The sequence below is a fragment of the Micropterus salmoides genome, unplaced genomic scaffold (assembly GCF_014851395.1).
Source record: "Micropterus salmoides isolate LMB-PRFRI ecotype aquatic unplaced genomic scaffold, ASM1485139v1 Ms_hic_scaffold_8, whole genome shotgun sequence".
Classification (NCBI taxonomy): Eukaryota; Metazoa; Chordata; class Actinopteri; order Centrarchiformes; family Centrarchidae; genus Micropterus; species Micropterus salmoides.
In genome coordinates this window covers 28,935,044-28,953,342 of record NW_024044570.1, presented here as the reverse complement: position 1 = coordinate 28,953,342, position 18,299 = coordinate 28,935,044, and the positions used below count along the sequence as shown (strand labels likewise).

The 18,299-nt window shown below is 42.7% G+C and overlaps 1 protein-coding gene across 3 annotated transcripts in view; it reads left to right on the top strand.

Moving 5' to 3' along the window:
• The window catches only part of slc45a3 (solute carrier family 45 member 3), a 36,841-nt gene that overhangs the window by 2,112 nt on the left and 16,430 nt on the right, over positions 1 to 18,299 (top strand). For 2 of the 3 annotated variants that reach the window (XM_038705764.1, XM_038705765.1), the window contains exon 2: positions 16,482 to 16,844. In XM_038705764.1, the coding sequence (XP_038561692.1) occupies positions 16,697 to 16,844 (148 nt within the window). In that variant the 5' untranslated portion in view covers positions 16,482 to 16,696. Of the gene's footprint in view, positions 1 to 9,622; positions 9,867 to 16,481; positions 16,845 to 18,299 lie in introns of those variants that run through there. The other variant, XM_038705768.1, reaches the window with a different exon arrangement.

The window sequence follows — 18,299 nt, the reverse complement described above, 5'->3', positions numbered from 1 at the left end:
AGGATGCTGTGGCTAGACCAGCTGGCTGTTCTCAAACTGCTTTCTGACAGTCTAATATACCCCCAAGCCAAGCGCAGGATAATCACCCACCGTCGAGGACACCAAGCTACTTAGGCAGACTGCCGGCTTTGCAGTTTTAATCAGTCGTAGGCTGTTTATCTCCCGCTCAGAGTGCTCTCTGTGCTTTCCATGTGTACCTGCGTTCTCGATGAATTAAACTTGGCTTCCCGCATATGTTTTTTGAAGACAGGTGGTGGATTATGTGGTCGGTGTGATTTTCAGCTACCTCTTCCTAATGGGGATGGCCTGAAGAGCTCTTACTGGAAGCGTTTTTTTGGGGGGGGCGCGTTCTTTCTCTTTTAAGCTCTGTGTCCTCTTCAAAGCATTGTGGGCTACTGTCGCTCTGGTATCATGTGTAGCCATGTCACAGGTATGCGACCTGTACAATGGTTGTCTCTCACGTCTGACTGAGGAGTGCAGGAGACCCTCACTTCAGTGAGAAAGTGCTGTTTTGTGGCTCTCATGACAATTCTGTTTCTTTACATTGCTTTCAGATTTCAACTTTCATGTCCTATGTTTAGTTAGCTTGGTGGCAGATATGTTGTGGTGCTTTCATGGCCTAAACTGTATTTTGCTATAGTTTTTGTTGTGTATGTCACAGGAGATTTATTCTAGTTGCTGCGCTGCCACAAAGTAATATGTACTTTTTTGATTTTCTGTCTGCAGGAAATTAGATGAAACCTTGTCTGCATTTAGGTTGGGCCAATTGCCTTGGGGGTTCATGTAATTTGAGCCGTCTGCTTGCTATTGACAGAATCCATGCTGGCTGCCTCTAATTCCTTTTGTCTCCGCGTGACGTCCGATTTAGCAGGAGCTCATTCCTCCGATCTGCGTGGTGTATTTTGTTGTTATCTTTAGGTAAATATTCAAACCATTTGGGCCTTGTACATGTACTGCTGAACTGAATGTGTTCCTCAAGGGCTAATCATTGTAAAAACAGTGAGCTCATTTGTTTTAACAGGAGAGGGGAGAGAAATGGTAATGGTAAAAGCGAGTTTATGGGGGAAAACTGTTAGATTCTTTTTTGTTCTATATGTTTTCCCTGGAGGATAACGACCACCAATCAAAAGCAACACAACACCTGCTACGAGACTGGGAAAATCTTGCAGGTGCTTGAATGCACATTATTAGACCACCATGACTCAGTAACAGTGCGGGAAAGAGCTGAATATTAAGCAACCTGGCTGGCTCCTGGATCTCTCGTTGACAGCAAGCAGAGGAGCGAAAACGTCTTTCCCAGCTCTCTGCAGGCTGCAGGGTCAAAGTCCAAACTGTTTCCCTGTAATAGTGCTCCACAGCCAGCTGGGCCAGAGAGAAAACTGCCCCTAATGGGCCAAAGTTAAAAGAAAAGGGGACAGCTACCCTATCACTGAGGAATGTCACCTCTGTGACATTATCGTTCAGCTTTCAGCAGTTTCTGACTAGTGCTCGACCGATTTGGGTTTTTCAAATGCCGATAATGATATTTAGAGAGCAGGGCAGCTGATGGCCTATATATAATGCTGATATCAAAACAAAGAAAAGTTGTGGATAATTCCATTATTCTATGAATATTACAACGCAGAGTACATGGTTATCTTATAATGTGTAAGATAGTTTTACAATTAAGTTTTATTAATTAATGAAATACATTGGGTTATGCTGTAGATTTCAGGACTGGTGTTTAAGGGAGAGCGGGGTATGGTTTGTCAGAGGTGACGTCATCCAACTGCGTTATTCTCTACAGTATAACGATATATATTTAACACTAGCCAGAAATGGTTTTAGAATAGACCTGCTGTTATCTCAAAATGCCAGACATTGGCCTGATTAATCGGCCCATTTATCCATCTCAGAGTCAAAGATGACAATAAAATCCATTGGTTTGTTGCAAATATGGTACTCTTTAGCCAATGCAATGTTTGTGGAACAATGTAGAACAGATTAATCAGTCTCTCTCTGATATCACTGCTACCTTCTCACAGTTGCTGGGAATTTTACAGCCACTTTTTACATTATGAAGAGGAGGAATTTGATTCAAGAGAGATATGACTGAAACATAAGTTAAGTAATTTGTTCCACTTTGAGTTCATTCAGCATCTGTGAAATATCTATCATGTGTTGTGTTTTTTTTGTTTTTTTTATTAAATATTGAACAGCATACTTAACAGCCCTCTCTCCTTGTGGCATCATAAGTTAAACTCACACATTCAAGTCATCTGGCAGTATGATGTGCATGGCTGAGCTTCTGTCCGTATCAGAGTCCTCATGGGAACACTGCTGGGATCACGGCAAAATTTAATTGGTGCGAGAGGGTGAAGGCATATTCAATTCAGGTGTCTAGGTCTGTGTTCTTTTTAATATCTGGTCTTATTAAAGATGTCTTTTCTTCACTATGGCATGAAATCTCTGTGCTGAAGTGTGTGTGGGTGGGTTGGCACTGGTTCAGTTCTCTAGTAGTTTGCTTGGCCAACTGCTTTTTTCTCTAATCCTAATTTGCTGCCTTGAGTGTTTCCCATTCAATCTTTAATGCACTGTAACACAATGGGTGAAATATGCCAACTGCGCAGCACTTTCTAAAAACAGAACCATTTAGTAAATTGTGGGAACATAAAAGTGGCTTTCATTTGGTATGACTGTCTGCTGCTGTTTCTTTCTCTTGTCATTGTGAAACACAAGAATAAATGATGGAAAGACACCATACGGATCACTGCAACTTTCAGAATCAGTAACCAAAACTGTGCATTTTTGGTTTTGAAAATATGATTGTGTTTTCAGACAGAAAGCAAACCAAATGTTTAGTTTTATGTAGTCTCATGTTTTTCACAACAAATAGCCTCTGACAGATCTCACACCAAGGGCCTGTACTGCGAAACAAGTTAAACATACCGAGGATCTCTTTTCATTACGTGGCGTTCACTAACCCTAACAATGGCGCACAAGCTAGCAGTCACATGACGCTGGTTTATCAACTCAGTAAATTAAACTCAGGTTTTCCCAATCCCACCATGAGCGTGTTCACATAAAGTGGCAATGTTTACAGTAGATAACCAATCGCAAACAATGACAAGCTTACTGGCAGCAGACATATTACAAATGAAGAGCAAACTATATTTAATATATAATTATAATTAGACAAATACAAAGAACTTAACCACATAACTGCTGCTGCCACATGCAGAGAAGACAGAAAATCACAAACTGTGTGAATGCGTAAGTTAACAGTTTTATAATATCACGAGCAGACCTGACTATAGATATATTCTTAAGACGTATATGACTATTTTATCAATCTCTGTTGTAGGATGACATCACCCACAGCATACATAAAAGTAGCCTATAAAACAGTCTGCGGGATCTTCTGTGGATGGTGATGTCATTGTCCAAGAGAACTGATTGGTCAGTAGGCGATGCTTTTATAGTGTTGATCATTTATCTCGAACAGAACCTGCCTCCGAGCAGGTTAGCTGCGTAGCATAAATTCCCATGGCGATGTACGTACAGTAAGAAGTGAACCATCTTTGTAGAACTGAAAAGCCAGGGTTAAACCTGAAGATACATTGCTAACCTCAAATCCTGCGTCGTTGTACAAGCCCCAGGGACTCCAGCTCTTGCTGTTACTTTTGCTCCAGTCTATCTCCAAATTCCTCTCATCTCCGTACACTGATACATTTTTCACTTAAGTCTTTGCATTGATTTTACATGCAATTGCGTCACATCTAAAATTCACCTCACGCTTGGTCTGAATACATCACAAGAGTGCGTGAATTACCTCAAATGATGACAAGATGTTTAAAATGGAAAAATTTGAGTGTGGAGTTGGAAAGAAGTGAGCTTATCAGACCTCTGTAGCCAGCTCCTTATCTCTGCTTGAGGCGAGCGACTCGAGGCCCGACTCGCTGACCGAACTATCAGTGGTCAAGTTGCGTTGTGGGTAATGTAGGTGACAGGTTTTGACAAGGAAGAAGGATCTTGTTCTGCTGCATCAATTTAAACCCTTTTTTTTGTCAGTGTAGGGGTGTGTTGCTAAATCTTTAAGTATATCTATAATTCCTTTAGTCAGATCCATGTATTTAGAATGAATACATGTTATCTTCATCGGGACCTTTTCTCTGGTTCCTGGAAATGTTGTTGAATGGAAGCCTTGATCCTCCCATATCAGTGCTTTTGACAAACTAAGTTTGTCATTGCTAATATGTCAGCACTCACTTCCTTTTTGGTGAGATAAAACAACAGACCCAAGAGTTTGAGTCTATTTAGGTTATTTCACTCTCACACCCCCTCTGCTAGCCTTATTCAATTGACTGACTTCACTTAGTTCCGCCCACATTGTTCAAGTGTAGAGGGGACTGCCTGGCATTGAAGGCAAAACAGCCTCAGGTCCATCTCTCACGAAAAGGCGGGGAACAGACGGCAAATGTAATTCCCCACAAATGGGAAGCACTACTTTAAGAGTTTCACGTGGCTGCTAAACCATAGTTGAAGTCCAGATGAGACAAGTACCGGCCCTGGAGCAGGGATAACGCAGGCGTGTCCTTAGACATTTTCCCGTGGTAATAAGGACTTGGCCAGATGTTTGAAATGCATATTAACACTCTCTGCAAATCAGAGACGCCCTCAGGGAGTGTGCAAAGTGGCAGACCTAGAAAGAGCCAATCTGGTAAGGCATTTACTGTGCCAAATTATGAACGACCCTGCCACCTCCTGATAATTTCTTACTGAAGACCGGCAACCACCAAGCCAAGGGGACAGTGAAAGGTTTCCAACTTGATTTAGCCCTCTTTGAAGCTTGGCTCTGTGAATGGGGAAAACAGCATATTATGAGACACCACAGTGTTCTCTTTCATGTAGCAAGCTGAAAGGGATGCGACTGAGTGTTTGAGGGAGTCCTTTGATATGTGAGATGCTCTATGCCTTGTGAAAGGATCAAGCATATGATTTTGAGTCAATATGTGTGTGTGTGAGTGCTTTAATGCCTGCTCCTGCCAGTTGAGGTTTTTGTCAGTAATGTTGCGCACAGGAGGCTAAGGGGATCAGCCACGATGGGTACCTACAGCTCTCACGTGTGGAAAGGCGGCGGCTTCTACTTCCATCTAATGGAATTTTAGTTGACAGTAAACAGTGTCCTGTTTGACAACTTTTGGGTGGTTTGATAGATTCCCGTCCAAGGATCAGAGGACATAAATAAAATCAAGGAAGGACCGATTTGTTATCATTACATTGTTCTTTTGGTGGCAGGCTTTTTGTCTCTTAGAGCTGATGATTGACATTTCTTTTTTTTTTCCCCAGACGGCCTTGAGTATCCTTCCGCCTTTTACTCTGCATTTATGGGTTGGGCACACAAAGATAGTAATGTTGTAAAATGCTTCCTATTGTATAATTGTGTTATGCTGGTGTTTTTATGTTTCTGAAAGAAAGGCTACATTAAATATGATTTACAGGCGCCCCATGACTATGAGCAAGATGTTTCTGAAAAATGATTTAAATGTTGTGTGAGGTTGTCATGAGTAGGGTGTGGAGTAGGGTGGGGTATCTTTGTATACTACTAGTTAGAGAGGGGGAGAGAGAGGATTTTGCCCTTCTCTTCCTCTTCTATCTTTACCATCTGGTTTGTGTAGCATTTGACTGAGGCGTTAATCATTGTGCCTCTGGGCCACTCCTGCTCTGACAACAGCTGGAAAAGGGAGATGGACCTGTCCTTATGTCTGTCAATCCTCTGTGTACTGCTGTATTAACTGTATCCATGCAGCTGGAAGGTTCATGACCTTGGTGTTCTAGTTTCTTGAAAAACTGGAAGGGCCTCCCTGGCACCATTTCCTCCATACGTAATATCTGTCAGGCCTTAACTTCCTGCAAGTCACCCACTACTATTTTTTTTTTTTTTTTTTTTTTTCTTTCTTTTTCCCCCAAGTATTTTTAAGTTTGCTCACTTGTCTTTATTTTCAGAAATCACTGTTGTATAGGCTTGCCACATCCCCAGGTCCGCATGGGTCCCCCAGTGCTGCATCGGACTGTTTGCACTTGATGTGCAAGAAAAGCAAACTGGATGCTTGTTTTGGTGTATTGTATGTATTCACTGTACGCCGTGTCCTTGGTTCTGTTCTCATTAAACCCTTGCACACACCATTTCAACCAAATAAAAAACAAAATAAAGGTGCTCCAGTGAGATGGAAGAAGTGTGGAACTGGGTAATGCGTCTGTAGGGAATGATGGACAAGGTCTTCTTCCTTGCAGCCAAGAACGCGGTGTAAATTAGACCTGGTTACGTGGCCTTATTGTTCTTAAATATAGCTACTGATGGCTTAACAATGTATTGTTACCACATCAAAATTGCTGTGTGTGTGCAATGCTCACATTGCAAAGAATGCCATTTAATTAGGCAAATTAAGCCCTTGCTGCAAAGACGCAGTCTAGTCTGTTTTGATAAATAACGCAGTGTCCTGCATTACAAATTGCTATATATACTGAGGAAGTGTAACGGTGAAACTGAGCGATACAAATTATATGCACACACACACAATATTGTATCTTACAGCTGTAAGAACTGTCCTCGTCCAATTTATAGAATGCGAGTTCCTCCTGGAGACAGAGACAATCAACACAGAAGTAATGGGTTGTGTTCCTCAATGGACCTGAACTCCATGAATGGTTTTCTGTTTGTTCCCATGCATGGTCCTATAAGGACACCTCTTTCTCTCTCAGCAGCTTAACACATGTCCTATAGCGAGTTTCCTTTCAGGAAGAGATCCTACCAGTGAGCAAGTAATGCTTGCTTTTGTCTATTTTTTTTGTTTTTGGTGGGGGCACACTTGAAAGCAGTGCTCTTTCAGTTGTCGTTTCTGATGTTGCATGTCCAGCTTTTAGTCTAGCTAATGGATCTAGATGGAAGTAATGCAAAATGATTACCTCTGTGATTCTTCATGCAGAATATGTCCAAATATCATTTAAAACTCACTGGGGAAAAGAGAAATATTTAGCTTTTTTGTCTAATTTATTTATTTGCCTGATGGTTTTATTTGGTTCAAGTCTGGTGGTTCTTCATCTCAATCCCGAGTATAAATCACCTGTAGCAGACTTGTTATGATAAAAGTAGAAGAAGAAACTTACATTTATTCATTGTCGATTGTAACATAGTTTGACAAATTATACATCAGAGGTGGAATTGTGTTTTTGGCACCTCTGGGTGCATCTAAGATATTTTTAAAAATCCAATATTTACAAAGTGTGTGATGATATTAGAATGGTGTGAACAGTGGAAACTAAATTCTTGGGGAAATCCCTGCATTTCTGGCTTACACATGTCAGATTTTTATTAAGGAGTGCGTTAGTCCTGAAATTTGGTACGTAGGGAAAAACCCTACAAACTTGCTTTGAGTTCATCTTTTCTTCTCAAGAGCAGGAACAAACGTGTGCAAAGCAGTCTTCGGCAAAGTAAGATTGATCGTAAAGGGGATGTAACAACATGCGCACCTCTTGGTGCAGCTTTATGGATCGATTCATAATTGAATTTTCATTATTTATGATACTGTGGCAGCTGTGACAGTTCTGTGGCAGTGTGCAACAGATGACCCTGTGAAAGTAAAACACTGATGGGATTCTTAAGCCTTAGGGGACTATATAGAAGAGTCGTGGACCATCTATGTTATGTCCTGGTATAGATAACTCCTGGAGAATGTTAACTGTCTGATGCTCTTAGATGGTCATCGGAGCAGTACTAATCCTGATGGGGCTACATGTTAAAAGCTCTTAAGTATGTATAGAAGCTCTGTGTTTAAGCATCAGCATCACGTATTTGCTTAAAGGTTAATTTGCTGCGGAAGCCCACAATGAGTGATTGATCCTTTCCATCCCATCCTTTGTGCTATGTATAATGTGGGTGACATTTAGGCTTTATTGGGTCCCTGCTGCTATGCCAAGTGCAAGTGGCCCTTGAGTTCTATTTCTGACACACTGTTTTGGTTTCTTTGGTTTATCAAAGCAGAGAGCAGTGTGCCGTAGCTTATTATGGGCATGCTTGGTTTGGCTGGCAGTGGAGAAGCCGGGTTGGTGGAAAAGGCTACCATGGAATTAAAACCTGTGCTTGTGCATCTTTAGACAAGTACACACACACACACACACACACACACACACACACACACACACCATGTAAACAACAGAAACATCATTGCAGGACATCATAAAGACTGAAAACGTACAAAATTGTGGTGCAGTATCATTTTATTTAGTAACAGAGCCATTTGTTGAAAGAGCTTTCAGCTGGCTGGGGAAAGTGTCTGGTATTTGTGAACTTGGGGGTTTTGGCTGGAGCGTCTGTTTTTCACAGGATACCTCATTATTCTTACTTCCATATAGTTCTCCTGAACTGACACAATGAAAACCTTTTAGTTTGGCATTTTCCGTTCCTAGTTAATCATTAGGCTACTAGGAGGGTGTGTGTTCAAGACATGCATATTTGTACTTGGGTTGGGTAATTGTACACCAATGAGATAATGCACCTTATTATCTAGGGAAGGGCGTTGGTAGTTTTGTGTGTGTTTTGTTACGTTCCAAATTTAGCTTTAACAAAACATTCACGAGGGGTAAGACATATTTGCTAAGTCAGGACATCGAGGCCCGGCCTTTCTCCAAAACAGGATTTTCAGAATTCTCTTAATTCCAGGCGAGCCCCTCCTGTTGCAGAGAGGAAGTGCTGCCAGCAACCATTCCCTGCACTCTGTCTTTATATTGATCTGGCTCTCTGCTCCAGAAGTGGAGATTCCGTAGCCAGCCGTAGTCTAATGACATTACTCAACACCCCGCCACTAACCACCCTCCCCATTTTAGATCTCCCTGCGCTCCACTTTTTTCTTCCTCTCACTGTTATCTAATTAAAAGCTTTTCTATAGAGGGTTGGTCTTGGCCTCCAGGCGTGGGGTACAGACATGGCAGCCAGCCGGGGGTGGATTCAGTCTGTGTGGGTGTGGGTGTGCGTGGACAATTGTAGATGTATGTCTGCGCGTGTGTGCATGTACATGTCTACTCAAACAGGCTTATTGCTGGCGGAGCTGGTGAACCAGCAAAAGGGTTAAAGCAGTCCATGGACAAGCGGTCATGCAGAAGTATGAGCTTAACTAAGACTGGCCCGCAAGAAGGGGAGGTAATGAGAGAAGGTGGGAGGGCTGCCCCTGCCCTGATAGGCAGCTGAACATGATACTGGGTCAGGGGGGTATAATACAGAACTTTGAGGGAGTGGTTAGAGATGGTGAGGGAGAAGGGATGGGGGAGTGGCCTCAGTGTGGTTAGATGATATCAATTCATTCTTTGTCTCCTTAACTGCCTGTTGTTGTGCTCCTATTATACGACACAGGTGAGTGTGTGTGTGTGTGTGTGTGTGTGTGTGTGTCTACTATATATTTAAGGTCAAGGTTTTACTGTTGGTCTGAATTTTGTCTTTTAGACAGTATCTTGAGGGTCATTCTTTGAAACCGATGCAGACAGACAGTGACAGGATTCCTCAAGTGCTTTGGGATTTTACCAATTCCCACCTTACAGGCTGAGGCACAGAAGAGAGGGAGGGAGGGATAATAATGGGGGTGCAAGGGAGGTGGGCTATATAAGAGAGGAGGGAACAGGGGACACAAAAAGAAGCAGGATAAAAAAAGATGCAGACTCTTATACTCAGCATCGAGTTGAAGCAGGTGGTCAAAAGAGTCAGTGCAGATATGCTGTGCAAGTGAGTGGAGTGGGTTGATTGGATAAAGAGTGTGAGCAGACTTTAAAATAGATTAGATGCTCAATTTCCAGCAATGTGAGTGTGTAGGACCTTTTGAGCTTCACTTCTTTGACAGGTGAGTGCAAATTTTGCCAAATAACTCTACTCCTTTTGTGGCTTACCATGTTATTTTGCTGTTATCACACTTTCTCTTACACTGTCTTACCTCCGATGTGTGAAAGGCCAGATGGGCAAATAGTTAATGTGCAGGAGAGAATCAACAGAATTAAATGCATTTTTGTGATGGCAAAGACACATGCTTGTAGTCATGCATTTGGGATTTTTAGATGCTGTTACTCAGCCAGGCATGGTGAATTGCCTCTGAATTTGATAAGCTCATTGTAGCGTATGAAACGAAACTGCACCTCTGCTGTATTGTGAATGCCAATGGTAGGGAAAGGTCTTAACCGTTTTTATCATTTTTACAAGAATGTTTGTTTTTATTAAAATGATTAAAATTAATTGAAAAACAAGCTCAAACTGCCTAATTTAAAACACAACATGAAGTGTGATAACATGGCTCATTAAGTTGACTTTAATTTAAATTTTATGTTTTAAATTAGGTTGAGCGATTCAAGCAACTGAGCATTGCTTTCTGATGTGTCATGAGTTGGTTTGATTATAAAAAGGAACACAAATTGGCAGAGTGACAATTAAATCACATGAAACACAGCTGTGTTACTGACAAATTGGTCATAAAATGTACCCCCCACCTCTTATGTATGTTACAACATCGTGTTGATCAGAAAATACCATCAATTACAAATACATCAATTAACTGGTTGTTGTGATTAAACCCAATTTAAAAACTGCTCTTTTAACTAAATGTAAACACACCTGATCGTGGTTGAATGAGCACTCGTTAGCGTTTGCATTCCCTCTTATTAGTCCTTTCACTTTGGCACAATAGTTTTTCAGTGACTAGAAAGTCACAGCCCATGGGGAGATACGTTATCAGCCACATTTGACTCACAAGAGGCTACGCGGCTAAACCCCGCTGCACTCCATTGTTGTGCTATTTGCATGGGCCTGTATGATAACAGTCACCTCCCTGAGCCGGAGCTGGCCGTGGCCCTCCCTCGGACACACACACACCCGCACCCCCTGATCCCACAACAGTGCAACTCAACCTAGCTGGCATTCCTCTCATGTTCACCTGATAAGTGTGTGTGTGTGTGTGTGTGTGTATTAGTCTTTCTTTGTGGATCCTCCGTAGTCTCTCGGAGATGAGCAATGATACTTTTCATCACTCACTTTAAGTCCATTGGTGTAGAGATGCTGTTTTGGCCTATACCTGTGTTTTGAACGAATTACTGAACTTGAATGATGCTTTGATCAGAGTTTTTTTTTTTTTTTACCCTAGAACCACAAATTACACGCTCTTACAAAAATAATTCTTGAAGACACTGATAGCATTGCTCTCTCAGGAGCCATGAACTATTAGTTTCTTGTCATCTTTTTGGTCTTTTAAACTTGGGGGACTTATTCTGAGTCATCGTCCTAATTAGGTGCAGAGATGGAAAGAGCACTTCACATTTTGGCACTGCAAAGAGTGTCATTAGACCCTCCAGAAATAAGACAAGGTCGCCTTTCCTGCTCCATTATAAGTATGTCTTTTAAGTATGTCCTTCCATCATATCTTCTCTCAGAAGCACTACTTTAAAATAACTGCCAACAGGTTGACTTTTCATTTTAAATAGGCAGCACACACAGTACAGGAGCAGGATATTAGCAGCAGACAGCTTTGAAATGTTAGGTTGGTCACATGCTTTGCGGTGAAAGACGGGGTCAGGGGTCAGAGTGGCGGATGTGTGCTTAAGATTACAGGCTGGGGGTTAGGGTCAGCATGGTCAGGACTGTCTTTCAAGTGGGCAGAGGCCGAACACAAATCAAACACAACACGTTTTATTGAAGCAGGTTAAACAAGTTCAATGTTGTTATCCAGTTGTCAGTAACAGAAGGAAACTGTGTGTTTGGAAAGAATGGTGCCAGAGGTTAGATGGTGTCCTCATCTGAATGACATGGAACGATGTAGAACACCTGGTGGAGATGGAGGGACTGAAAGAAAGGGAAGAAGGGTAAAATGTCTAAAAGTATTCCTGATGGAAACTGCATGTGCAAAAAACTGCAAAGAGGTTAAACTGTCTCAAAAGGTGTAATTGTGTGTTTGAGTGCAAAGACAATTTTAGAGGCCGCATTGTTATAAACAAAGTCAGTGTGACACAATTAGATGCAAATTTGCCTGGGGTGATAAGTTTTAAACTTCATACAAAAATTCACAAACAGAGATGAGAAGAAAAAAGAGAAACTGGAGGAAAATAATAGTTCTGGAGTAAACTGTTGAGTTTAGTCAGAGGCTGAGCTGAACAAACGCATACCACAGGCACACTCCCACGCACAAGGTCGGTGCGTCTGTTGCTAGCTACCGTACAGTTGGTACATTGGCTCTTTGGGGGCAAACAGTCCAGTGGTCAAATCTGCGTGAATGACGTGAGGCGAATACTCTCGTCGCCTTCTGTCTGCTGTCTGAACACACCATAAAACTTGAAAGCAGAATTATCGTGTACCATGGGGGTAGATGAGCTAAGAGCTGAAGAACTGAAAGCAGGTGAACCATCGGCTGATTAGTAAGAGGTGAAATCATCTGAAATGTCAGTTGATGTCTAAACTGTTATTTAATCGTGTAAGATTTGAATGCATTTGAATCGTGAATTATAAAGGCAAATTTTAGGTGGGGAGAGGGACTGAAAAGGGTAATAATAGTGGAGATATGTAAATGAATCTCAGTAGAAGATGTACTACACAGTTTGAGTCAGTGCACAGGTCTGTGTCTTAAGGGTTGTGTTGTTCCTCTGTTGACATCAGATAAAAACCCTGGCCTTTATCTCTGAGGACGTGTTGAGGATTGTCTAAAAGGAACCTGTCTGGGGCCCTCTGAGCATGACCTCATTCAGTAATGCCCAGCTCCTCTCTACACTGTTAGGAAATGCTGAGGTAGTAATATTATAGCAGCAATGTAAGCAGTGCAGTGTTCATTAGAGGGTTGTTCCATCTTAACTTGCTTGTGTTAATTCAGAGAGCAGAGACGGAGAGCCACACAGGAAGGTTTGCAGGAAGTAAGGCACGGAAGCAGTCAGCATAAAAGCTTGTCCTGCTGTCCCTCTGTGCTGCTGGGTCAGGTCCATTAACGTGCAGGAACTCAAAGGGAGGAAGGCCACAGTGCTGCAGCCATTCAGCCTGAGCCAAACACAAAACCAGACCCTGCTGCTGAGGTTTCTGCAGCCACGGCCTCGGCTGTGCTTGTGGCACTGATGTCATCTCGGAGCAATTCCTTCCCCTCTTCTCTTCCAAACCCTGCTGTCTGCTGGGAGACCCCACACCCCTGCCCACCCAACTCCACGCACAGAGTTTTTATCTACCTTCTATATGAACACTGCGTTAATGAAAGACTTTGAAATGGACTTGATACCTCACTATATCACATTACTCTCCCTAGCACAATGTATACAAAGCCTGTTTTGTATTGTAAGAATACCGCTCAGTCATTAGGACTGATTTTCTTTTTTTTTTTTTGAGGGGGGGCTGAGGCTGAATAGGGCTTGGTAATGGAGCAGTGGGAGAGCTGCCCCCCATCCCCAGACCCTCCAACACCACCCCTCCTCTCAGCCAGCCTGGCTCAGACATAAGGTGACGATGAGAGCTGTTTGTCTAACAGTGTGTGCGTGCGTTTGTGTCTCCAAGGCTATGGAAAGATGATGAAGGGCATGACTGGAATACAGAGGTGTCATTAAGCGAGTGGTTGAATGACTGTGTGTTTCTCTCTTCTGTCCCTAAAATGCCAACTTGAGAGGTCTGTCCTACTTTGTTCCAATGCAACAAACATTGCATGTGCCAAACAATCCATCTAAAACACCAATAAGATAACATGTATATTAGATTGTACTCTGCATGGAATAATGGAATTATACATGATTTCTCTTTCTTTATTTCTGCCTCTCTGCTCTCTAAATATCGGCCATTGAAAAACCCATATCGGTCGACCACTAGACTGGACTGAAATGCTCATCTACACTACTTACTCCCTGCCACCGTCTTTCAGTCCCTCCCTCCCGCCTGTCCTAACTCTGACTTGCCACCGCCACTCGGGTCAAGACTTAAGCAACCATTCAATTTACAAAACCCTGGAATCTGACTTGAATTTGGGCAGGCGTCCAGACAAGCCGCCGCTGCTTGGGTGGACAAATCAAATTTCTCTATTCTTGCCGCTGGGGACCCTTCTGTTTTCTGTGTGAACGTCTGACAGAGAGTCATCTGGGACTGCAATAGAAAGCATTCACACTGAGAGGCAGAACCATAAAGGCATAACCAGTCGTGGGCAGATATGTCAAAAGGGTTCTCTCAGAATGCAGGTCAGAGACGAAGCTGACCTCAGGGGTTGAGGAAGGATAAGGACGAAATGCAGAGGAGAGGGAGGGGCAATGTACATATACACACCCACACAGAATATGTTGGTGGGGGGTTGTAGTGGCCAGACGGGCCTCAGGGGCAAAGGCTGGTCCCCTGATGGGTGCCTTTCAGTGTCCCCAGGCTGGGTGGGAATGAGATCTGACGGGTGTGAAATGGTCCCCTCTCTCTCTCTCAGTGACCCAGGCTCCTGCTCGGTCCAGCCCGCTAACACTGTCGCTTTGTCCTTCAGATTCTCAAAGAGCCTGTCTATCAAAGGACTCATAATAACTGAACTGAGAATGCGTGAATGCTGTAGGAACTCTGATGGCATCACTGATGACATTCACCCTAACATTTTTGATTACAACGATGTGAAAGGCACAAGAGGTTTTAGATGGGCATTGTAAGTCTAGGATGCCTGATTTGTACTACTTGTGTGCAACAAGGACATTTAAGGACATGAAACTTCACAGTTGACAACCGAAAATACTTGTTTTAACTCCCCAAGCCGCTCATGTAAACTGTGTGCCATCTATTTTGTCTCTGTATCAGCTTGTTTAGTACATTATGCCCAACAAAAGAGATTTTCTTTAACCCCTTGGAATACTGTATAATTCTGATTGGATGATTTACTGAGCTGAGCACATTTGATTACCCAAGTCTTGTTGCAGACGATGACATCCATTTTGTTTGCTAAAACGGAACAGATGGGCGGCATTGGCAGAGAAATGTCACACCAAATGCAAATATAGCACCTTGTTGTTTCTGTGTTTGCGGCTGTTCTGACTGTTCTTGCTCTTTCCCTCTGCTTTAAAGGAACGCGCACCTCATTGGTGGATGATGACGATAATGGTAAATTGTTTTTTACTTTTTCCTCGCTAGTAAGCAGAGAGATCTGTACACGAATGCACACAGATTGGAGGTAGTCTGATATATTGAAGACATGTTGCAATCAGTTTCTCCTCGCCTTTAATGTCTTTTAAATTTGTCAGAAAAGGGGTTGTTCTTTTTTGTCTCAGTCAAATACTAAAGACTATAACCACTTCCAAAATGCAGGACTGGCTTGAGAGTGAACAGAGAAGACATGGTATTTTGACAATAAGGCATGTGATGGAGAATGTCGGCTATTGTCACTGGGGAAAAATTATCATTTGAGGTGTGGTTGACTTGTCTGTCAGTGTAGGATAGTATGCAGGAATAACAAGGAGGCAGTTGTTGGGGGTTTGCCGTGGTGTTGTATTCATCTTGAAGCACAAAGCTTAACCTCTGACTTAAACACACCACCTTTTAACTTTTCTGTATCTGGCACGACAAAGCTTTTTGTTTTTAAACCATGCTGTGTTATATCATCTCTCTCACGTGTAACTTTAACTCCTGCCTCAAAGTCTGTTAGTGACATGTCTTTTCAGGTGCTAAAGACCGTCTCATGCACGCTCGGCTGAACAATGGTAGTAATCTGCATTTCTGGAAGGAGGACTTGCGTGTGTGACTAAAACTGCAATCAGAGCTTAATAACACAGATAATGACAGAGTCAGCTAAGGAAAGGGTGGATTTTAGATCCTCCCACTAATACTAGAGTTATTATGGAGAAGGGAAGGGGGGGGTGGTGGAGTAGGGGTGGGAAGGGGGGGTGGTGGAGTAGGGGTGGAGTAGGGGTGGAGTGGGGGGGCTGAGGTGGATAAGGAGGGAGATGGGAAACTTCAACTTAGATTCCTTTTTGAAAGGTTGATGCTTGTTTTGAGACTTAAAAGGCGAGCAAGGGGAGAGAGAATTCTCTTGGGAAGTGGTTTGGTGTGTTTGCCACGTCGCTCCAGCTGACTCATCTCCTCTGTCCGCCTTTTGTTGCTCCTGCTGTCCTGAAGCTGACGTGAGGAGCTCAGAGAATACATCAATATCACATCATTTGCTGTTTCCATATATATCTATGTATTGACAAAATATGTTGGAATCTACGTTTGTTGGATTTTGTTGTGGGAAAGCTGTCACGCTGATATTCCCCATGCAACCTGAGGCCACTGACATCCAAAGGTAGCAACCTGGGAATGATCTGTCTAACGTGGCGTGCCTTAGCCCTTACTGACATTTTCTAACAGTCTGAAATTGCAGCAAATATATACTTTTAGACTTGCAAAGACTGTGTGAAAGCTGTGTGTCATACAGAGGCGTTTCTTTCATTTTGCTGTTCAAAAGCTGGCTAAAACTCCTTTTCTCAGTGTTCTCCTTTCCTCTTCCCGTGCTCTTCAGATCCAGAATGCTGAGAAAAGGATGAATCCTTCAGATCATCTGAGACATCCACGTGTCTTTGCTGCTGTCCTTCCCCGACAACCCTCTCGTCCCACTGGGGCACCATCTTCCTCCCCACGCTCCCCCCCTTGCCCCTGCCCGCGTGCCTCCCCCCTCCTCTGCCCCCAGTAGTGTCCATCCCAAAGGGGAGGAAAGGCGAGCCAGCCCCCGTAAATATGCCCGGATGGAGGTCTCAGTGGCGTCTCATCCTGCTGAACTCCCTGACCTGTGGCCTGGAGATCTGTGTGGCAGCTGGGATCACATACGTGCCCCCGCTGCTGCTGGAGGCTGGAGTGGAGGAGCGCTACATGACCATGGTGCTAGGTAAGGACTTGGTAAAGACTGAAATTGGTGAATGTGGTTAACCGGCCACTTTGTGTGTGTATGCAAAGCACGTTTTGCTTCTGCCTTTCTCTCACACACATGCACATTGTCTTGTGACGAGAGTCTCGTCATGTCTCCCTCTCTGTCCCTTTCTGACAAGGATTTCATTAAACATGAAAGGCACTTGCACAAACACTCAAGGATAGATTGCTGAACAGCTAGGATTAAACTATCCCCTCTTTGGCTTGTTTACTGACCACATGAGTGATTGTTTCTTGTCCGAATGTTTCAAACGATAGATTTTTTTTATAGCCCTTGAGTGCCATTTATTCACTTTGGAATACTTTGTGTATTGTCATAGGGCTGAAAAGAAATTAGATTTAATTTTAATCAATCTGAATGCTCTGCTTGCTGTGGTTACATTAAAGCCATAACACAAATGGAAAACAATTTCATTAGCTGCTATTGACGTCATGGGAAGTATTGTAAATCACAATAGGCTGTACCCTCCAAGGAATGTCAGGTTTTGTAAATTAGTTTGACACATAAAGACGTGACCTTGTTCACTGGTAGCCAAGTTTGTGTGGTGGTGGTGGGCGTTGCACAGAGGCGTGACTAGGCCTCGGGGCTCCTATTTTCTTTCCCATTCAGGTCATAAAGACATAATTGAGGCCGTTACACAAATCACTGGCCAAATCACCTGTTGTTTATGTGTTGTTGAGGTGGTAATCAGGCGCTAATTTAAAGGCAGCAGGAGGGAAAACCGCCTGAGGAAGAGCCACGATCTCCAGACAGACTGACACATGGTGTTGCATTTTGCACTTCACATGGCTCATTGTAAAACAAGGAAAAACTATTATTTCACTAAATGCTTTTCTATTAGTTAAGATCATAAAATTATTGTTGTGATCTTGGTAAATGAAGCACTTTTGTAGGGATGTTTCAGGTGTATTTGTTTTTTATGGGACCGATGCATACGCATAATCACTAAATAGAATATTGCCACATAGGCCTACTGTATAATATTTACAGCTAAGCTAAATCCTAGTTCCTTTTGGCCTAGCATGTATACATGCCTACTAATATTTCTATTGTCCTGTATCACAGCTTTCCCATGGTTTTCTATAGTATTTTATGTAGTCTCATATTATTTTTGTATAGGATTTGTTGGAAAAATGAGTGTCTGTCTGTAACTGGGAGAAGATGGATTCAGACAGCCAAATACTGAAATTCAAAATCAGTTTTCTATATAGCAGCACTCTGTAACCTTGTTGTTAAATCACATCACTCCTTGGTAAAAAAGTGCAGGAAGTTAAAATGACGAGCCTCTAAATCTGTCTTCCTCTGACATTACACTTAAGATAAAGGAACAATCAGCTAGAAAATACAAAACCTTGTTTATGCTTTCTTGTTAAGTCTTTCTAACATGTGGACAATCCAGCTGCAGTGTAAACA